The sequence below is a fragment of the Melanotaenia boesemani genome, chromosome 5 (assembly GCF_017639745.1).
Source record: "Melanotaenia boesemani isolate fMelBoe1 chromosome 5, fMelBoe1.pri, whole genome shotgun sequence".
In the NCBI taxonomy this organism is placed as follows: Eukaryota; Metazoa; Chordata; class Actinopteri; order Atheriniformes; family Melanotaeniidae; genus Melanotaenia; species Melanotaenia boesemani.
Window position 1 is genome coordinate 1,171,187 of NC_055686.1, and position 22,803 is coordinate 1,193,989.

Consider the following 22,803-nt stretch of genomic DNA (forward strand, 5'->3'; position numbering starts at 1 on the left):
AGTCCGTCAGTCCGTCCCTCTGTCCATCAGTCCGTCCATCCATCCGTCCCTCTGTCCATCCGTCTCTCCCTCTGTCCATCCATCCATCCCTCTGTCCATCCATCCATCCCTCTGTCCATCCGTCCATCCCTCTGTCCATCCATCCATCCCTCTGTCCATCCGTCTCTCCCTCTGTCCATCAGTCTGTCCCTCTGTCCATCCGTCTCTACCTCTGTCCGTCAGTCCGTCCCTCTGTCCATCAGTCCGTCCATCCATCCGTCCCTCTGTCCATCCGTCTCTCCCTCTGTCCATCCGTCTCTCCCTCTGTCCATCCGTCCATCCCTCTGTCCATCCATCCATCCCTCTGTCCATCCGTCTCTCCCTCTGTCCATCAGTCTGTCCCTCTGTCCATCCGTCTCTACCTCTGTCCGTCAGTCCGTCCCTCTGTCCATCAGTCCGTCCATCCATCCGTCCCTCTGTCCATCCGTCTCTCCCTCTGTCCATCCGTCTCTCCCTCTGTCCATCCGTCCATCCCTCTGTCCATCCATCCATCCCTCTGTCCATCCGTCTCTCCCTCTGTCCGTCAGTCCGTCCCTCTGTCCATCAGTCCGTCCATCCATCCGTCCCTCTGTCCATCCGTCTCTCCCTCTGTCCATCAGTCTGTCCCTCTGTCCATCCGTCTCTCCCTCTGTCCGTCAGTCCGTCCCTCTGTCCATCAGTCCGTCCATCCATCCGTTCCTCTGTCCATCCGTCTCTCCCTCTGTCCATCCATCCATCCATTTTTTCCTCAGTCCATCCCTCTGTCTGTCAGTCTGTCCCTCTGTTCTTCTGTCCGTCCCTCTGTCCATCCGTCCTTACCTCTGTCCGTCCGTCCGTCTGTCCATTCTTCTGTCCGTCCCTCTCCCTGTCTGTTTATCCATCTGTCTTCTGTCCATCAGCAGGAGGAGGCGTCCAGACGTCCATGACAAGGCTGGACACTACCAGATGGGACAGAGTGAGTCTCAGTTAATCACAGACTGGATTAGTTTGTTTTTTTTTTCTGTGTCACCTGACTGATGATGATGATGATGATGTTGTCGTCATAGCGATGAAAGTGTACATCGACCCGTTTACTTATGAGGACCCCAACGAGGCAGTGAGGGAGTTCGCCAAAGAGATCGACGCCTCCTTTGTAAAGATAGAGGAAGTGATTGGAGCAGGTAAATGCCACGTTTCCACCTGTCAGGTTCCAGCTTTTAGTTCCCCACACTTGTTTCGGCTCTGGGAACTATGCAGGATGCTTTGATAACTTTTATAAAAGCAGATGATGCTGAGACAATTAATGTAATGGTTGTTTTTTTAGTAACTGTAAAGCACAAAAATCTATTTTAGAATCATCTTTGTTTATACTTAAAAAGAACCCAGGAACCTTTTAAAGAACTTTTATGAACATTAAACTTTATTCTACAGAAACATTTAGAACATGTTCAGGAATATTTTGAGAAGCCTTTCCCTGGAAACCTTTTACCGGGAACCTTCTGAGGAACTATTGCAGAACTCCTTGTGGAGCGTGGAACTTTTTGGTGGTCCTGTTTGAGCAGGAACTCCGTCTGTTCATGAACTGACAGGAATCTTTGGAAGTCAGATTTACGGAGTTTTTCTGGTAATGATTGGTGGAACATCAGGATTATTTTCTAGTTTTTGATTAGATCAGACTTTTCTTGGTACCTGACAGAAGATCCGGATCATCGTTTGAAGTCGAGTCGTTGCCGTAGCGACCGATGACCCCGTCCCAGTCCGGTTCATGCTGAATTCTGTAAGAAACGTGGTTCAGGATGTTTCAGGGAACATGAGCAGACCTTGGACGTGATCTGGTTCTGAGCTTGGTAAGTGGTGTTCTGGTGTGAAAGCGGTTTTTCATTTAGCCGTGTCTGCGGGAACTTTTGACCCGCGGGAACCGGACGGGAACTTTCCCATCGCCGCGCCGGCGCTGAGCAAACATCCAGCATGAATCCTGTGTTATTAAAAGTAAACATGAGCTGTGTGTGTCTGAGTGTGTGCTGGGCTACTGTAACAGCACTGCTCCACTACTGGGACGTAACTGGATACCCGTTTCCATGGCAACCAGAGTGTGAAGCCTCCACCAGCAGCTGGCAGGCTGCACGTGTGTGCGTGAGGTGCTGACGTGTCGGTATGTGCTAATGAGCTCTGAAGGAACGTGACACCTCTCCTCCAGGTCGGGACATTAAAGCGGCGCACCGAGCCGGTTCTGGCCTCGCTGTGATTGGCTGTTTTCTGCAGACCGTGTGACCTCGTTAGGCGCTCTGCGCGGCGGTGGCGTCGGTCAGGGTCCTGATGTTTGTTCTCCTTTAAAGAACCCAGCAAGCTGCCTCTGGTTAGAGGAGCTGATTAGATCTGCTGGAGGCTTCAGGAGCGTCTGAGGCTCATTTCCAGGACTGCAGGAGGTTCACCCTGTTCCTGTAGCTGCCTGAAAGCGGCCCCACGAACCCGGACTGCTCTTGTCCGTCCACATCCACAAACCTCCACCAGCTTCCATAAACCTCCACCAGCATCCATATACCTCCACCAGCATCCATAAACCTCCACCAGCATCCATAAACCTCCACCAGCATCCATAAACCTCCACCAGCTTCCATAAACGTCCATAAACCTCCACCAGCATCCACAAACCTCCACCAGCTTCCATAAACCTCCACCAGCATCCATAAACCTCCACCAGCATCCACAAACCTCCACCAGCTTCCATAAACGTCCATAAACCTCCACCAACATCCATAAACCTCCACCAGCATCCATAAACCTCCACCAGCTTCCATAAACCTCCACCAGCTTCCATAAACCTCCACCAGCATCCATAAACCTCCACCAGCATCCACAAACCTCCACCAGCTTCCATAAACGTCCATAAACCTCCACCAACATCCATAAACCTCCACCAGCATCCATAAACCTCCACCAGCTTCCATAAACCTCCACCAGCTTCCATAAACCTCCACCAGCATCCATAAACCTCCACCAGCATCCACAAACCTCCACCAGCTTCCATAAACGTCCATAAACCTCCACCAGCATCCATAAACCTCCACCAGCTTCCATAAACCTCCACCAGCATCCATAAACCTCCACCAGCATCCACAAACCTCCACCAGCTTCCATAAACGTCCATAAACCTCCACCAACATCCATAAACCTCCACCAGCATCCACAAACCTCCACCAGCTTCCATAAACGTCCATAAACCTCCACCAACATCCATAAACCTCCACCAGCATCCATAAACCTCCACCAGCTTCCATAAACCTCCACCAGCATCCATAAACCTCCACCAGCATCCATAAACCTCCACCAGCATCCATAAACCTCCACCAGCTTCCATAAACCTCCACCAGCATCCATAAACCTCCACCAGCATCCATAAACCTCCACCAGCTTCCATAAACGTCCATAAACCTCCACCAACATCCATAAACCTCCACCAGCATCCACAAACCTCCACCAGCTTCCATAAACATCCATAAACCTCCACCAACATCCATAAACCTCCACCAGCATCCATAAACCTCCACCAGCTTCCATAAACCTCCACCAGCATCCATAAACCTCCACCAGCATCCACAAACCTCCACCAGCATCCACAAACCTCCACCAGCATCCATAAACCTCCACCAGCTTCCATTAACCTCCACCAGCATCCATAAACCTCCACTAGCTTCCATAAACCTCCACCAACTTCCATTAACCTCCACCAGCATCCATAAACCTCCACCAGCATCCACAAACCTCCACCAGCATCCATAAACCTCCACCAGCTTCCATAAACGTCCATAAACCTCCACCAGCATCCATAAACGTCCACCAACATCCACAAACCTCCACCAGCTTCCATAAACCTCCACCAGCATCCATAAACCTCCACCAACATCCATAAACCTCCACCAACATCCATAATCGTCCACCAGCATCCATAAACCTCCACCAGCTTCCATAAACGTCCATAAACCTCCACCAACATCCATAAACCTCCACCAGCTTCCATAAACCTCCACCAGCATCCATAAACCTCCACCAGCATCCACAAACCTCCACCAGCATCCATAAACCTCCACCAGCTTCCATTAACCTCCACCAGCTTCCATTAACCTCCACCAACATCCATTAACCTCCACCAGCTTCCACAAACCTCCACCAGCATCATCAGCTGGGCCTCGAACCCGCTCTGTTCTGGTCCATCATCCTCCAGAACTTGTGTGAAACTCTGGGTTTTTTGTGAGCGACCGGATGCTGTTTGAACTTTAAGACGTTGCCACAGAAACCAGATTTTGTCTCTGTTAATGAAACTGACTGGTACACCTGGACAGGTGAGTTTGTCCAGGTGGATCTGACCAGGTGTGTGACTGTTGATTGTTGAATGATTTGTTAAAATGACCACTAAGGACACTAAGCCACCGGGAACTTGCAATAACAGGAAAACTCACCTGGTCACACACCTGTCCAGGTGTGTGAGGTGGGTTTCCGTACTTTAGATCCTATTTCCAGATCCTAGATCCAGCTTCTGGCTCACTTGGTTAATTTGGACAGGTGTATTTTCTAAAGACGATGACCTGAGTTGGACCAGTTGTGTCCTTTACATGTTCTGCTGTGTACCTGTCCAGGTGAGTTTGGTGAGGTGTGCCGCGGTCGTCTGAGGATCCCGGGCAGGAAGGAGAACTACGTGGCCATCAAGACGCTGAAAGGCGGCTACACGGAGAAACAGAGGCGGGACTTCCTGTCGGAGGCGTCCATCATGGGTCAGTTCCAGCACCCCAACATCATCCACCTGGAGGGCGTCATCACCACTTCCTGTCCCGTCATGATCCTCACCGAGTTCATGGAGAACGGAGCGTTGGACAGCTTCCTCAGGGTGAGGACGGAGGACACGGCTGCTGGACCATGTCTACGCCTGTCCACCCGTCTACCTGTCCACTTGTTACCTGTCCACCCGTCTACCTGTCCACTTGTTACCTGTCCACCCGTCTACCTGTCCACTTGTTATCTGTGTAGCTGTCCACCTGTCTACCTGTCCACCTGTCTGACTGTCCATTTGTTATCTGTGTAGCTGTCCACCTGTCTACCTGTCCACCTGTCTGACTGTCCATTTGTTATCTGTGTAGCTGTCCACATGTCTACCTGTCCACCTGTCTGACTGTCCACCCGTCTACCTGTCCACTTGTTACCTGTCCACCTGTCTGACTGTCCACCCTTCTGCCTGTCCACTTGTTACCTGTCTTCCTGTCCACCTATCTGACTGTACGCCTGTCTTCCTGTCCTCCTGTCTGCCTGTCCACTTGTTACCTGTCTTCCTGTCCACCTATCTGACTGTACGCCTGTCTTCCTGTCCTCCTGTCTGACTGTCCACTTGTTACCTGTCTACCTGTCCACCTGTCTGACTGTCCATTTGTTACCTGTCTACCTGTCCACCTGTCTGACTGTTCACTTGTTACCTGTCTCCCTGTCCACCTGTCTGACTGTCCACCTGTCTTCCTGTCCTCCTGCAGATGAATGATGGACAGTTCACCACCATCCAGCTGGTGGGGATGCTGCGTGGCATCGCCGCGGGGATGAAGTATCTGTCGGACATGAGCTTCGTCCACAGAGACCTGGCAGCTCGGAACATCCTGGTTAACTCCAACCTGGTCTGTAAGGTGAGACCCAACTTTCCGTCCATCTGTCCACCATGTCCTGTTAGACTGACGCTAACCTCTGGTGGTTTTCTGTCTTTCAGGTGTCAGATTTTGGTCTGAGCCGGTTCCTGACGGAGAACTCGTCTGACCCAACGTACACCAGCTCTCTGGTGAGTCACCTCAGACCCAGCGGGAATGCCGAGTCTCCGTAAAGAAGGAATTCTGTCTGATGATGACGATCCTGAACTGTTGTTAATTAAAACTACCAGCATGAGTTGGATTCGACCAGGAGGTTTCCTCCAGCTGTCATTCTGGTGGCGTCCCTCAGGGTTCTGTTCTCGGGCCTCGGTTGTTTTTAAGTTCTGTATAAAAGTTTCAGTTTTCCGGTTTGGCTGAACAAACTTGTGTGTCTGACTCTGGTTTCTCAGGGAGGGAAAATTCCCATCCGCTGGACGGCCCCTGAAGCCATCGCCTACAGGTGAGCGTCAGTACTGCAGGTTGCAGGATCACAGGAAGTACAGGTCCTGAAACACATCTTCACTGCTGCTGTTGTTGTTTCTAATCTGCTAACCGACTGCAGGAAGTTCACGTCGGCCAGCGATGCGTGGAGTTACGGCATCGTCATGTGGGAGGTGATGTCATACGGAGAGCGACCATACTGGGACATGAGCAACCAGGACGTAAGATTAAAACCAGAACCAGAACCAGACCAGAACATGAAAACTGCTGATAACCAGTCGGTTTCCGCCTCTTCTCCCCATCAGGTGATCAACGCCATCGAGCAGGACTATCGGCTGCCGCCGCCACCCGACTGTCCCGCCTCTCTGCACGCACTCATGCTGGACTGCTGGCAGAAGGAGCGAGGAAACCGGCCCAGGTTCTGTGACGTGGTGGCGGCGCTGGACCGGCTGATCCGAAATCCCGCCTCTCTGAAAGTGACGCATCCAGATGCTCCGAGGTGAGGCTGGGGTCGTTGGGGGCTGGAAGGGGTCATGCTGCAGGTAGGGGTCAGGACCTACCTGACCTAGGACCTAGACTCAGACCTGGACCCAGACTGGGATTCAGAGATGAACACAGACCTGGACTCGGACCTGGGCTGTTTGATCCCAGCCAGACCCGTTTAAGATTTGCTGGTTTAAACAACAACCCGATGCTAACAAACACATTTCAACTCTTTTGTGTCTCAGCCCGTCCCAGCCCCTGCTGAACCAGCGAGTCCCACCTCCTCTCTCGGCCTGTGGATCTGTCTCCGAGTGGCTCCGAGCCATAAAGATGGAGCGATACGAGCAGAGCTTCCTGCAGGCCGGATTCACCAGCCTGGACATCGTCTCACAGCTCAACACGGAGTAAGAAACATGTTTATATGAGCAAGGTCACTCGTTAATATTCAGTATTTCTATCAGCGAGTCACTGAGAACATCCACAAACCAATGACTAAGCGTTTCTTTATGTCTGTTTCCATAGAGACCTGCTCAGAGTGGGCGTGACCCTCGCAGGCCACCAGAAGAAAATCCTGTCCTCCATCCAGACACTGAGGATACACAAAACCCCGCCCACCCTGCTCTACTGACCAATCACAGCCCTAGCCTGTCGCAGTATCCAAAGCCACACCACTCAGGATGACACCGAGTTTGCCTTCTTCACTCTGATTCAACTCATCAGTCTGACCAATGGGAAAGCCTTGAAGCCAAAGTCTCCGCCTCCTGGTGGATAGACCAATCAAAGTGCAGAGTTGTGACATTAAAACTGCTTCACAAGTCAAACACTAAGTAATGGATGAGTAGGTGCTACTAGACTCCGCCCACCTGGGTATTTTTTTAACCAGTCAGAGCCAAGAACAAAGTTAACAACCCATCACTGTGAAGCTGCTCCCTGATTGGTCGATTATCAGGACATTGTCTTCCGTTTTGCCAAATTGAATCAGCCAATCCACTGCTTAGGAACCAAAGCTCCACTTCCTTTACCTGGTTGGTAAATCATTTCTAACCCCTCTGATTGAACACTGGCACTTCTGTTGTTAATAAACTCCGCCCACAAGCGAGGCGGGGCTTGGTTCTTGGTCCCAACTGGGGTGACCAGGTCTCCTGAACTCAACAGGATCTTCGTGTAAACCAGAACCAAGCACAGAATTTGTTTTCTATTGAAGCAAAAAGCTATCGGCATGTTTTTATTTGGACGAACCTGTTCCAGGATCTGCCGATGGTCCGGACCGTAAAACTGCCGCCACGATGACTGCCGAGACCCGTTTCAGAAAGGACCACATGTAACGCGTCCGATTCCCTGGAGAACTCTGTTCTCCGTCTGGGATATTCTGGGATTTAATCTGATTGTGTTTGTGATTGTGTCTGATGTTTCAGTTTTGGAGTAACTGTTGCAGGAATTCCGAAATGACCGTTCGGTAGTCTCTGTAAGGTTGGGAATATTTCCTGAAGGACATCAGGATGTTCAGACAGGGTTTGTGTCCAGACTTGTCCACACCTTCCAGTAAAGTTTCTGTTTCCTGCACTTCCTGATCAACGAGGAATAATCCGGAACTGCCTCAGAAAACACTGCTGTGCCTTTAGACGGAATCTTTGGGAATATTCAAGAAAACACTACTAACCTTTCAAGAACTTTCCAGAATATCTTTAAGGCCTTTAAGGTCCGGATTACTGTGATTCTTTAAGGTCCTTGGGACACTGAGAGTGTTTTCGGTCACATGACGGGACTCCTGACATTCGCGCTACCAGATCAACAGTCCACCTCTAAGATGTATAAAGGTCTCGAACATGAACACCTGACCTGGTGGGTTGGAGTCCAATCCTGCTCCGGGTCCAGGACTTCACTAGAGATTCTGCAGAACTGTTGGTGGTTTTGTATTTTCGCACTTTTTTACCTGATGTTTGATCATGTTTCTAAGCCAAGCAAGAGATTTTATACTGAACCTGCGTTTCAGGGGAAACTGTTTTTGTAAAGAAAATAAAAAAGGTTTCTGGGGTTTCTGACTCTGAGGTGGAGGTGATTCAGCTGATCTGATGTTCCGGATCAAAGATCTGAAGTCGGTCAGTCTCGGTGTCTGTCTCCATGAATGTTTAGTAAAGTGGCCGACAGCAGCTCCGCCGCCTCTGAACCCGGCTGGAATAACAGGAACCTGCTGCCGGTTCTGGGCTCTTCCTGTCCAGACTCGTCTGTCCAGCAGCCAGCAGCTCATTAGCGGGGAAGTGGAGGGTCGCGAGTCGGTCAGAGGTCTTCTCTAACAGGAAGCAGCACCTGAACGCTGCTCACTCCTCACGCTGGTACACAAATACGGAAACTTCATCTTTTCTTTGTTGAGCTGTATTTTTGCTTCTACTATAAAACTAGAACTTGAGGAATAATTTATCCTTTAAAACCGTCTTGAGTCGAGAAGTAATACTTTGAGATGGTTTTTCCTACTGGAGGAGGCATACGCCGACGAGTCAGCAGCCTGAGGACTGCAGGAAGTATTCAATGATGTCCAGAGCGACAGACGACATGGTGGAACTAAGTACTCAAATACTTTCTGAAATACCTGGGTAGGGAAATACCGGGTACTTTCTGAAGTTCTGTATGAACATAATAACGTCAGAGCATACCAGTACTCTATATTTCAGAAAGCACTAGTACTTCAGAAAGTTCTTTGTACTTTCTAAAGTTCTATGTGAACATAGCAATAAACCACTGTATACTTTCTGAAATACCTGGGCAGAAAGTACCTTGTACTTTCTGAAGTTCTTATACCTTCTCAAGTATAAAGTACTTGTATTTTCTGATATCCTGGGCTGCTACATTTGCATAGAACTTAAGTAAAATTCTTTAGAAAGTACTGGCTACTTTCTGAGTTCCTGGGCTGTTAATTTTGTACATAATTTAATGAAGTACTGAGTACTTTCTGAAGTAGTGTATGAAAATAACAGTGGTGTGCTGGGGACTTTCTGAATTCCTGGGCTGCTACGCTGGTATAGAACTAAATTTTTTTTTTTAGAAAGTACCGGGTACTTTCAGGGTGCAGCTCTGAACGTGTCTGACTGGTTGAATAGTTCCTGGTCTCAGACCTCCTCATAAACACCATAATCCACATGTTCGTTTTAAAGGAGTCATTTTCTTTTTATCAGAAGAAAAAAGGGACATTAACGTCAGAATGTTTCTAGATGAGGCAGAAACACACAAACTCCTCTGACTGTGAGGTAATTGTTGTAGGTCAGTAGGTGGCGATAACGTCAACGCGCTACGATACAACGTTTTTACGTGTTTCACCGCCGTCATTTACCCAGAACAGCAAACACGAGTCAAAGCTAACTAGACGTGAAGAACCTGAAGATGCCGGCGTTTTAGAGACTTAACTCCTGCTTCCTGACACAGCTCGTATCAGGTGATTTTTAGGTTTCCCTAGAGGCCAGCAACATCCCCACCTCCCAGACGGGATATCTGATCTCCGAAGTCTGAACTTTCTCCAAAACGAAGTTATTCTGAAGTTCAGGGAAACCGTATGAAACAGATCTGATACGTCTGAGTTCGGCTGCTCGGCTGGAGACCAGAATTGTAACGGAACCGAGCAAACTGACCGACTTCAGGCTGCCTCCCATTGGCTTACAGGCCTGCCAATCAAACTGCTGCGAGCCAATCGGAGCAGCTCCTGTCAGCCTCCAAACCGTGTGGAGGGAGTTTCCATCAGACCTGTTATAGACCCGTTCTGGGTCTAAGTGTGAATCCGGCTCTGGTTTATGATCCAGGAACAAAATGTTTTTGTTGCAAAGCAGAATGACGTCAGCCAATCACAATAAAGATAAACCCTCCTGACCAATGAGGCGTCAGCTTCAGTCTGTGTGCTTCTTCAGCTGTAAACTGTAACTCTAACAGATGTAGTTCTGGTGACCCGGTCCAGTCCGATCCGGGCTGGGATACAGGACAAAACCAGAACAGAGAGGAACTATATGCCTTCATCATCATCATCATCATCATGTGGGGTTTCTGTGGTCAGCCTAGAGTCCTCCATCTGACCCCTCGAGTTCTTCTTATCAGGGTCAGATGACGGACGGATGAGTGTGGAGGACAGAAACCAGACCCGATCTTCATCCTCCTCCTCCTCCAGCTGCAGGGCCCTCTTAGCTTATCTCCAGTTCCCAGATAAGATCCAGGTCTTCAGGAAGACCTGGTCCAGCCTGCCAGCTCGGGACTTTACCAGTTTATGTTTAAATGGCTTCAACCTGAATCTGTCCAGATGTTGTGAACATGTTGGTCACTCAGAATGCTGGTTATAGTTCTGGTTCTGGTTCCAGGTCTAGGCTCCAGTCAGTGACGTGGAGCCTGTAGCGCCACCTGCTGACCACACGGCTCAGGTGGCTTTAGAGCAGCCGTTGGTTCTGGTTTCAGTCAAAGCTCCTCTGCAGCATGAAGATGAGAAACCATGAAGACTTTGTTCCAGAGGAGTCGCCCCCTGCCCCCATGACTCATGAAGTCACCAACGGTGTTTTGGACCAATCACGTTGCTCTCAGACAAATCCTTAAAAAAGACTTTTCTCCTCTTTCAGACTTGTCTTTATTACAAACACAGAGGCTAATAAAGTCCACCACACATGGCTGAATATAATAAACACACCACCGTATGTGTTTGGAAGTTTGATAATTATTTATTTTAACAAATCAGCTGAGAAACGAGGTCCGGGTTCAACAGCAGGTCAGATTTCAGATCTCAGAAACTGATTTAACTTCTCCACCGGAAATTTTTTTATCCAAACAAAACTAAATCTGAGCAGTAAAAACAGTTGTAGGCACTGGAAACAGAGCAGTCCTCCTGTCCCTGAACGCACCACGGGGTGACATACTCTTTACAATGACTTCTTATAGTTTAGATATGGAACTGATTTCCTCTCAGGATGAGTTTTTGGAGAAATTCAGTTTGTCCACTAGTTTCTTTACAGACTGCAGGACTGTCCCACTGATGTTCAGATTATTTATGGTTAATATGTAAAAAATGACAAAAGAAACAACAAGCCCTGTCCCAAAAACCACTTTAAAAACATTATAGGTGTAAATTTTCACCCTTTTCTCAAATTGTTCAACTTTAGTCCATTTAAAAATGCCAAATATCTAATTATTTAAACTACTCAAACCCTTTAGGAAAGGCAGCTTTGTTTGTATATCACATTTCATGTTCGAGATTATTCAAAGTTCTTTAGATAAAACTAAACCATTACAGCGGGGCGCAGAAGCAGCAATAAAAGCTTCATTAAAACAGTCCAAAGTGAGACCAAGAGTTCTAGACGGATCTGTTGGTTTTAATATTGCTGGCTGAAGCTGGACGCTAGTTTTTGGACGTTCATCTTTAATTCAAAACACAATAGTTCCAGATATGTTTTTATTAATCCGAAGAAACTTCTGGAACATGATTTGACCAAAACATGGCCGATAGCTTTGTCAGGGACCGGAGTCCCGTGGAGAGACAGTAATATGGAGCTGAGTGTTTAATTAGCATAATTATGTTAAGAAGTTTGATTTGTTTCCATGATTTGAGCTGGTGGGACCATGTAGATGATGAACTATATGGGGCCCATCATGGAGCCTGGTGGAACTCCACCTGTAGATGCTGAACTGTGGGGGCCCATCATGGAGACTGGTGGAACTCCACCTGTAGATGCTGAACTGTGGGGGCCCATCATGGAGCCTGGTGGAACTCCACCTGTAGATGCTGAACTGTGGGGGGCCCATCATGGAGCCTGGTGGAACTCCACCTGTAGATGCTGAACTGTGGGGGGCCCATCATGGAGCCTGGTGGAACTCCACCTGTAGATGATGAACTATATGGGGCCCATCATGGAGCCTGGTGGAACTCCACCTGTAGATGCTGAACTGTGGGGGCCCATCATGGAGCCTGGTGGAACTCCACCTGTAGATGCTGAACTGTGGGGGCCCATCATGGAGACTGGTGGAACTCCACCTGTAGATGCTGAACTGTGGGGGGCCCATCATGGAGCCTGGTGGAACTCCACCTGTAGATGCTGAACTGTGGGGGCCCATCATGGAGCCTGGTGGAACTCCACCTGTAGATGCTGAACTGTGGGGGCCCATCATGGAGCCTGGTGGAACTCCACCTGTAGATGCTGAACTGTGGGGGCCCATCATGGAGCCTGGTGGAACTCCACCTGTAGATGCTGAACTGTGGGGGGCCCATCATGGAGACTGGTGGAACTCCACCTGTAGATGCTGAACTGTGGGGGCCCATCATGGAGACTGGTGGAACTCCACCTGTAGATGCTGAACTGTGGGGGCCCATCATGGAGCCTGGTGGAACTCCACCTGTAGATGCTGAACTGTGGGGGGGGCATCATGGAGCCTGGTGGAACTCCACCTGTAGATGCTGAACTGTGGGGGGGCCATCATGGAGCCTGGTGGAACTCCACCTGTAGATGCTGAACTGTGGGGGCCCATCATGGAGCCTGGTGGAACTCCACCTGTAGATGCTGAACTGTGGGGGGGCCATCATGGAGCCTGGTGGAACTCCACCTGTAGATGCTGAACTGTGGGGGGGCCATCATGGAGCCTGGTGGAACTCCACCTGTAGATGCTGAACTGTGGGGGGGCCATCATGGAGCCTGGTGGAACTCCACCTGTAGATGCTGAACTGTGGGGGCCCATCATGGAGACTGGTGGAACTCCACCTGTAGATGCTGAACTGTGGGGGCCCATCATGGAGCCTGGTGGAACTCCACCTGTAGATGCTGAACTGTGGGGGGGCCATCATGGAGCCTGGTGGAACTCCACCTGTAGATGCTGAACTGTGGGAGGGCCATCATGGAGCCTGGTGGAACTCCACCTGTAGATGCTGAACTGTGGGGGGGCCATCATGGAGCCTGGTGGAACTCCACCTGTAGATGCTGAACTGTGGGGGGGGCCATCATGGAGCCTGGTGGAACTCCACCTGTAGATGCTGAACTGTGGGGGCCCATCATGGAGACTGGTGGAACTCCACCTGTAGATGCTGAACTGTGGGGGGCCCATCATGGAGCCTGGTGGAACTCCACCTGTAGATGCTGAACTGTGGGGGCCCATCATGGAGCCTGGTGGAACTCCACCTGTAGATGCTGAACTGTGGGGGCCCATCATGGAGCCTGGTGGAACTCCACCTGTAGATGCTGAACTGTGGGGGCCCATCATGGAGACTGGTGGAACTCCACCTGTAGATGCTGAACTGTGGGGGGCCCATCATGGAGCCTGGTGGAACTCCACCTGTAGATGCTGAACTGTGGGGGGCCCATCATGGAGATTGGTGGAACTCCACCTGTAGATGCTGAACTGTGGGGGCCCATCATGGAGACTGGTGGAACTCCACCTGTAGATGCTGAACTGTGGGGGCCCATCATGGAGCCTGGTGGAACTCCACCTGTAGATGCTGAACTGTGGGGGGGCCATCATGGAGCCTGGTGGAACTCCACCTGTAGATGCTGAACTGTGGGGGGGCCATCATGGAGCCTGGTGGAACTCCACCTGTAGATGCTGAACTGTGGGGGCCCATCATGGAGCCTGGTGGAACTCCACCTGTAGATGCTGAACTGTGGGGGGGCCATCATGGAGCCTGGTGGAACTCCACCTGTAGATGCTGAACTGTGGGAGGGCCATCATGGAGCCTGGTGGAACTCCACCTGTAGATGCTGAACTGTGGGGGGGCCATCATGGAGCCTGGTGGAACTCCACCTGTAGATGCTGAACTGTGGGGGGGCCATCATGGAGCCTGGTGGAACTCCACCTGTAGATGCTGAACTGTGGGGGGCCCATCATGGAGCCTGGTGGAACTCCACCTGTAGATGCTGAACTGTGGGGGGCCATCATAAAGCTTTGTGGAACCCCGCGCCAGTTGAAACATAATATTTCCTTCTAGTGAGAATGTTGTATTAGCTGATTTGATTTAAAACTGATGCCAATTTTAGTTTTAATTCTAGATTATATTTAAACATAATTAAAATGTAGGAAATAGTGAATATTTGTTGGAATAAATTCCCTTATTCCCTTATAAACCTGAACATTGGACAAATGTTTGATGATCCTGACCTGAAAAATCTCAGATCCAGAACTGATGTGAATCTGGTCCAGTCACACGGGCCTGGTACCAGATGAAAGACTGGAAACATGTTGGGTCTGAGTTTTTGCAGCAGCTCAGATGTGCAGGTGTTCCACTTCAGAGCCGACTAATACTCAGTGATGGCCTCGTGGGGAGGTCATGGGTCGGGTCATGTGACACTGCACAAACATTCAGAGGGGAAGTTTTCATGAGCAGTAACTGCAGGGTTTCAGCTGCCTGGACTCCTCTCAGCCTCCAGAACCTGGAACAGACCTTCCTGCACTGTAAGATCTAACTGGTTGGCTTCACCAGAAAAATGTGAACACACTCCCAGACTAAAAACGGAAGTCTTTACTGAATGTTAGGAGTCTTCTTGGAGTCGCAGCGCTCCCGTCTTCTCCATCGTTAGGTTAAAGGTGGTAATCTGTCTTCATCTTTCTCTAGTCTGTGAGCGTATCAAACGTGTTTCATATTATCGCAAGTCGCAGTGAAGAAACACGATCACCAACCAACAGACGAGCTCCGACGTAAGCAGAAACAGGAATCCTGACAGAACAACGACAAAAACGGACGGAAAGAAAGAAGCGGTGATGAAACGTGGGTGGAGCGTCCAGAAAGAGTCCAGAAAGTAAACGTCTGCTGTGGATCATTCATGTTACAGTATCATGATCTAACAAATGAGAGAAGAAGAGAAAGTCCTCCATCCTCCAGACTGGGAGAAGTCGGTGGAACACCTGGTGGAGATGCAGAGCTACACCTAATAATGATGGTGTGTGAGTCCCTGGAGGGAAACTCTCCCTTGTTTGCTTGCTGTGGGCAGATCAGCCCTGCTCCATATCAGCTGTCCAACACGTCACAAACATGCTGAAAGAATCCAGTTGTAGTCTCGTAAATAGTGATCCACCGTCTTTATCAAACCTCAGGCTGAGACTTAAACTCTAAACTTTTGTCTTTAGATGTGAGCTGCTAGTTTTCTGTCTTTTCCAAACCTTTTTAGTTTTTAGCATAAGAATGATAAATCTGAGTTCATCAGGTTGTAGAAGAAACTTGATAAATTAGGAGAGAAACTTCATTAATCTTGTTTTTATTTCCAGCCTACACGATGATTCTAGTCCAGATTCCTGAAAGTCAGTGATGACACGTAAATAGTTGCTACTTCTCGGCAGGAAGTTGGCGTGGACGTGGGAGGGACTGATGTCCCTGAACGCAGCAGGAAGCTGGGGTGGACTGATGTCCCTGAACGCAGCAGGAAGCTGGGATGGACTGATGTCCCTGAACACAGCAGGAAGCTGAGATGGACGTGGGATGGACTGATGTCCCTGAACGCAGCAGGAAGCTGAGATGGACATGGGATGGACTGATGTCCCTGAACGCAGCAGGAAGCTGAGATGGACGTGGGATGGACTGATGTCCCTGAACGCAGCAGGAAGCTGGGGTGGACTGATGTCCCTGAGCGCAGCAGGAAGCTGGGATGGACTGATGTCCCTGAACGCAGCAGGAAGCTGGGGTGGACTGATGTCCCTGAACGCAGCAGGAAGCTGGGATGGACTGATGTCCCTGAACGCAGCAGGAAGCTGGGGTGGACTGATGTCCCTGAATGCAGCAGGAAGCTGGGATGGACTGATGTCCCTGAACGCAGCAGGAAGCTGGGGTGGACGTGGTTTTAGCTATAATAATGTCAGACCAGTGAGCTCTCCCTGGATCTCCCCTGGGATCCATCCACTAGGATCCGTCCACTAGGATCCGTCCCTGGGTATCCGTCCACTAGGATCCATCCACTAGGATCCGTCCCATGGTATCCGTCCACTAGGATCCATCCACTAGGATCCGTCCACTAGGAGCCATCCCCTGAGATCCATCCACTAGGATCCGTCCACTAGGATCCGTTCCCTGGGATCCGTCCACTAGGATCCATCCACTAGGATCCGTCCCTGGGTATCTGTCCCCTGGGATCCGTCCACTAGGATCCGTCCCTGGGTATCTGTCCCCTGGGATCCGTCCACTAGGATCCGTCCCTGGGTATCCGTCCACTAGGATCCGTCCACTAGGATCTGTCCCCTGGGATCCGTCCCCTGGGATCCGTCCACTAGGATCCGTCCCCTGGGATCTGTCCCTCCATCCCCCCTCTCTCTCAGCTCCTGCAACTCATCTGACTTAAAACATTTGCAGACGCAGGGAGAAGACGGCGGGCCGGACCAGAACCGGACCAGAACCAGACTTTGAGTACCAGCTGCGGCCCTCGGCCCATCAATGAGGTTCTACTGAGACCAGAAGAAAGTACAGTTCTGGAGACGTGTGATGTAGACGAGGCAGATTTCAACATTTCACTTTAATGAGCAGATTGTTGGCAGAAGGAGAAACGGAAAAGCAGAAGGTTTGTGTTTCATCTGGGAGTGTGTGTGTCTAACGTGTGTGTGTGTGTGTGTCTAACGTGTGTGTTTAACGTGTGTGTGTGTGTCTAACGTGTGTGTGTGTGTGTGTCTAACGTGTGTGTTTAACGTGTGTGTGTGTGTCTAACGTGTGTGTGTGTGTGTGTCTAACGTGTGTGTGTGTGTGTGTCTAACGTGTGTGTGTGTGTCTGTGTGTGTGTGTGTGTGTCTAACGTGTGTGTGTGTCTAACGTGTGTGTGTGTGTGTGTCTAACGTGTGTGTTTAACGTGTGTGTGTGTGTCTAACGTGTGTGTGTGTGTGTCTAACGTGTGTGTGTGTGTGTCTAACGTGTGTGTGTGTGTGTGTCTAACGTGTGTGTGTGTGTCTGTGTGTGTGTGTGTGTGTCTAACGTGTGTGTGTGTCTAACGTGTGTGTGTGTGTGTGTGTCTAACGTGTGTGTGTGTGTGTCTAACGTGTGTGTGTGTGTGTGTCTAACGTGTGTGTGTGTGTGTGTGTGTGTGTGTGTGTGTGTGTGTGTGTGTGTGTGTCTGTGTGTGTGTGTGTGTGTCTAACGTGTGTGTGTGTCTAACGTGTGTGTGTGTGTGTGTGTCTAACGTGTGTGTGTGTGTGTCTAACGTGTGTGTGTGTGTGTGTGTCTAACGTGTGTGTGTGTGTGTGTGTGTGTGTGTGTGTGTGTGTGTGTGTCTAACGTGTGTGTTTAATGTGTGTCTAACATGTGTGTGTGTGTGTCTAACGTGTGTGTGTGTGTCTGTGTGTGTGTGTGTCTAACGTGTGTGTTTAACGTGTGTCTAACATGTGTGTGTGTGTGTCTAACGTGTGTGTGTGTGTCTAACGTGTGTGTGTGTGTCTAACATGTGGGTGTGTTTAATGTGTCTGTGTATATAAAGTGTGTGTTTAACATATATGTGTCTGATGTGTGTGTGTCTAACATATGTGTGTTTAACATGTGTGTTTAACGTGTGTGTGTGTGTGTGTAAAATGTGTGTCTAATGTGTGTGTGTGTCTAACATGTGTATGTTTGACATGTGTGTGTGTTTAACGTGTTTCTAACATGTGTGTGTGTTATCCAGACGTTTTGGCTGCCCTCCTGTTCTCCATCTTTGTCTCCACGGCGATCAGACCTGACAACTCTGCAGAGTCTGAATATGTGTGTGTGTGTGTGTGTGTGTGTGTGTGTGTGTGTGTGTGTGTGTGTGCGCACACATTAACATTCATGCATGTGATTTTTCCAATTGAAGATTTTCCACTTTCTGAAAACCCTCCCGACCTCCAACATACCAAGAAAACCTGGAAGAACTTCAAGGATCAGAGATCCTCCCTCTGAACCTCTGGGACGTCTTTAAAGACTCCTGGAAAAATCCTCAGTAACCCTCCTGAACTCCCTTTGAGTCCACCAGGGCTTGTCTGAGTCCACCAAAGCATCTCTTAGTCCACCAGAACCTCTCTGGCTTCACCAGAATCTCTCTGAGTCCACCGGACCCTCTTCGAATCCACCAGAACCTCTATGAGTCCAACAGATCCTCTCTGAGTCCACTAGAACCTCTCTGGGTTCACCAGAGTCTCTCTGAGTCCACCAGAACCACCTTGGGTTCACCTTAGCCTCTCTGAGTCCACCATAACCTCTCTGAATCAACCAGAGCCTCTCTGAGTTCACAGAGTCCACCAGAACCTCTGTGGAGACATCTGGCAGCTTCATATTTGTACAACCAGAAACTGAAGACCAGCACAAACTGGCCTAGGTCCATAAGGTTCTGGCACAATCTCCTTTAGATTCGATCCAAGTGCTCAGGGGAACATCTACAGGTCCTCCTAAAAACATCTGAAATCCCAGAGTCTTCTTAAAATATTCTCCAAACCTTCAAGATCATTTTCATTTCAGGGTAAAGGTTTTCCTTCCTGGTCCTGGTCCTGGTCCTGAAGGAGGTTTCCTTCCTGGTCCTGGTCCTGAAGGAGGTTTTCCTTCCTGGTCCTGGTCCTGAAGGAGGTTTTCCTTCCTGGTCCTGGTCCTGAAGGAGGTTTTCCTTTCTGGTCCTGGTCCTGAAGGAGGTTTCCTTAGCTAGGTAATAACTTGTATAAACCAGTTTATATAAACATAAATATTATAAATTGGACAAATGACGATCATATGGTAGATTTATAGAGTCCACTCTGGTCCGACTGAAAACCGGGGGTCTCCTGGCTCGGACCAAAGAAGGGAACTCCGGTCCGACTGAAAACCGGGGGTCTCCTGGCTCGGACCAAAGAAGGGAACTCTGGTCCATCATTCTGAAGAACATCTGAAACTGGTCCATAAAAAGAACTTCAGAGACCTTTAGTACGTCTGAAGATCTTTAAACTAATAGACCCTGAATAACACAAAGAATCTTCATGAACAGAACCTCAGCAGACTGAAGCATCACTCCAACCCTGGAAAACTCCTCAAGAGTCCCTCAGACCTCCATTAGAACCTCTACCACTGACCCACATGTAAAATCTTAAACCACCAGTTGGACCTCCTTAAAGTTCAGTCTGGGAATTTCATGAATCCTGGATCAGGAATCGCCCATCCATCCATCTATCCATCCATCCATCCATCCATCTATCCATCCATCCATCCATCCATCCATCCATCCATCTATCCATCTTTCCATCTATCCATCCATCCATCCATCCATCCATCCGTCCGTCCGTCTATCCATCCATCCATCCGTCTAGCCATCCATCCATCCGTCCGTCCGTCCGTCCATCCATCCATCCATCCGTCTGTCTATCCATCCATCCATCTGTCCGTCCATCCATCCATCCGTCCGCCCGTCCATCCATCCATCCATCCATCCACCCGTCCATCCATCCATCCGTCCATCCATCCATCCATCCGTCTGTCTATCCATCCATCCGTCCGTCCGTCCATCCATCCATCCGTCCGTCCGTCCATCCGTCCGTCCGTCCGTCTGTCCGTCCGTCTGTCCGTCCATCCATCCATCCGTCCGTCCATCCATCTATCCATCCATCTATCCATCTCCCAAAGATCTGCCGTAGAACCTGTAGAAGGTTCCAGGAGTTCCTCTGACTGTGTCCTGTAGAACTGAGCTCCATTCACAGGATGGGCCCAGGATCCACCAGCAGCTACCAGGCCCAGGATCCACCAGCAGCTACCAGCCCAGGATCCACCAGCAGCTACCAGCCCAGGATCCACCAGCAGCTACCAGGCCAGGATCCACCAGCAGCTACCAGCCCAGGATCCACCAGCAGCTACCAGGCCAAGGATCCACCAGCAGCTACCAGCCCAGGATCCACCAGCAGCTACCAGCCCAGGATCCACCAGCAGCTACCAGGCCTAGGAGCTACCAGCAGCTACCAGGCCTAGAAGCTACCAGCAGCTACCAGGCCCAGGATCCACCAGCAGCTACCAGGCCCAGGATCCACCAGCAGCTACCAGCCCAGGATCCACCAGCAGCTACCAGCCCAGGATCCACCAGCAGCTACCAGGCCTAGGAGCTACCAGCAGCTACCAGGCCCAGGATCCACCAGCAGCTACCAGCCCAGGATCCACCAGCAGCTACCAGGCCTAGGATCCACCAGCAGCTACCAGGCCCAGGATCCACCAGCAGCTACCAGGCCCAGGATCCACCAGCAGCTACCAGCCCAGGATCCACCAGCAGCTACCAGCCCAGGATCCACCAGCAGCTACCAGGCCCAGGATCCACCAGCAGCTACCAGGCCCAGGATCCACCAGCAGCTACCAGCCCAGGATCCACCAGCAGCTACCAGGCCCAGGATCCACCAGCAGCTACCAGCCCAGGATCCACCAGCAGCTACCAGGCCTAGGAGCTACCAGCAGCTACCAGGCCCAGGATCCACCAGCAGCTACCAGCCCAGGATCCACCAGCAGCTACCAGGTCTAGCAGCTACCAGCAGTTAGCCATCTACCAGCAGCAGCTCACCTGGGGAAGGGGATGGCAGGTGGACGGAACAGAAACATGGAAACAGCAGATGACTTGGAGGAGATGAAAAGATCTCCCAGCTTCATGTCAGGTGAGCTGGCTAAGCTAACATCCCAGCAGGAGAGAAAGACTGGGCTGATGGAGGAGAGAAAGCTTCTAGTGAAGAACGGATCATGTTGTTTCTATGGAATCCATCATTTTTAACAGGAACATTTCCTGAAAGAAACGTTAAAGTGATCCCACTTTTTAAAAACGCTAACAAACATGTCTTCTCCAGTTCCAGACCAGCTTCTCTGCTGCCACAATCCTCAGAAATATTAGAGGAATCTTTGTTTCCAGGCTGGAATTCATTGATAGACGTAATATTCTGAGCAGCAGTCGCTTTCAGGGCGAATCGTTCAACATTAGAGGCACTAAAGGAATTATTAGAGGAAACATCCACTGCAGTAGAAAAATGACTTTAATGGCATTTTTATTGACCTTAGAAAAGCATCTTAAAATACGTGGTAAATACGGTATCAGAGGAGGCCCTGCGTTGGATTACAAGTTACTTACAGAACAGACGACGGTTCAAATAATTAATAAAACATCTGATATACGTAACATAACATGTGGGGTCCCTCAGGGGTCCGTCCTCGGTCCCAAACTCTTCATCCTTTATATTAATGATGTTGTTAACGTATCCAAACTGTTAATATTTATACTGTTTGCTGATGACACAACTTTTTATCACACAGATAAAAATCTAGAACAGATGAAGGAGGCGACCCGAAAAGAACTGAAACACTGGTTTCATGTAAATTAATGATCCCTAAATCCAGATAAAACACACTTCCTGGTGTTTAGTAACATATTTAGAAATGACACTGGATGTAGAAGGCAGTAGTGTTGGTAGAGGAAGAAGTTTTGGGTGTTTTTATTGATGAAAATACTTCATGGAAGATGTTAACAGTATAAAAACAAAAAAAGTAAAAACAGTGGCTGTGTTACTTAAAGTAATAATAATGCTCTATGTTATATAATTCTATGATTGTTCCATATCTGACGTGTTACACTGAAATACGTAAAACACACATTAACCCAGTTTTTACTGAAGAAGCACTAAGAACCATTAATGGAAGCAGATCCATCGTTTAGTAAGTTACAGCTGCTGAAATCAGGGATCTGGTTACTGCAGCCGTTTGAAGTTTATCTATAAAACTCAGTACACAAAAAAGATTTAAACAAAGTCTTTATATTTAAAAGGATCTGTAATATTTAAAAAGATTTAGAAATTAAGTGTGTTCCAGTGTTCGGAGTCAGTTTAAGGAACAATCTGGATAAAGAAACTAAACCAGGTTGATAGAAAATATAATGAATGAGGTTCATTTGTCATGTTGTGTTTTTCTCACAAATAACGATCTAATGTCTCCAGTAGAACTTGTAGAACTTTCCTGGATGTCCTGTTGTTCACCAGATGTTCACCAGAACTACCACGACCACCAGCCGTGTGAATTCCTGAACCTCACCACAGACTCCTGAACTGGTCCATCACCAGTAACTTAAAGAAAATCTACTGGAAGCTCCTCAACCTCATGATGAACTCAGTGATGTTTGGACCTCTTGATGGAAACTCCAGGAAGCTTCTGAGCAGCTTATAGACCACTTCATCATGACCTTTGAGGTAAATCTCTGACTGTCAGAACCAAGACCTTCTTGTGGTCCAGGAACTTCACCAACAACCTGTCACCTCCTGGAGAACTCACGGAATCATTACAGAACCTCCTCGGATCTCCTCAACCCTCTCAGACCTGCTGAGA

At 49.3% G+C, this 22,803-nt stretch overlaps 1 protein-coding gene across 2 annotated transcripts in view; it reads left to right on the forward strand.

The window, feature by feature from the left end:
- Positions 1 to 8,616, forward strand: part of ephb4b (eph receptor B4b) — a 29,884-nt gene extending 21,268 nt beyond the window's left edge. Inside the window, exons 11-20 of one of the 2 annotated variants that reach the window (XM_041984719.1) lie at positions 918 to 973; positions 1,065 to 1,178; positions 4,632 to 4,879; positions 5,514 to 5,660; positions 5,741 to 5,809; positions 6,068 to 6,117; positions 6,220 to 6,319; positions 6,404 to 6,597; positions 6,827 to 7,011; positions 7,104 to 7,187. In XM_041984719.1, coding sequence (XP_041840653.1) covers positions 918 to 973; positions 1,065 to 1,178; positions 4,632 to 4,879; positions 5,514 to 5,660; positions 5,741 to 5,809; positions 6,068 to 6,117; positions 6,220 to 6,319; positions 6,404 to 6,597; positions 6,827 to 6,989 — 1,141 coding nt within the window. In that variant the 3' untranslated portion in view covers positions 6,990 to 7,011; positions 7,104 to 7,187. Of the gene's footprint in view, positions 1 to 917; positions 974 to 1,064; positions 1,179 to 4,631; positions 4,880 to 5,513; positions 5,661 to 5,740; positions 5,810 to 6,067; positions 6,118 to 6,219; positions 6,320 to 6,403; positions 6,598 to 6,826; positions 7,012 to 7,103 lie in introns of both variants that reach the window. The other variant, XM_041984718.1, reaches the window with a different exon arrangement.
- The last annotated feature ends 14,187 nt before the right edge of the window (positions 8,617 to 22,803 follow it).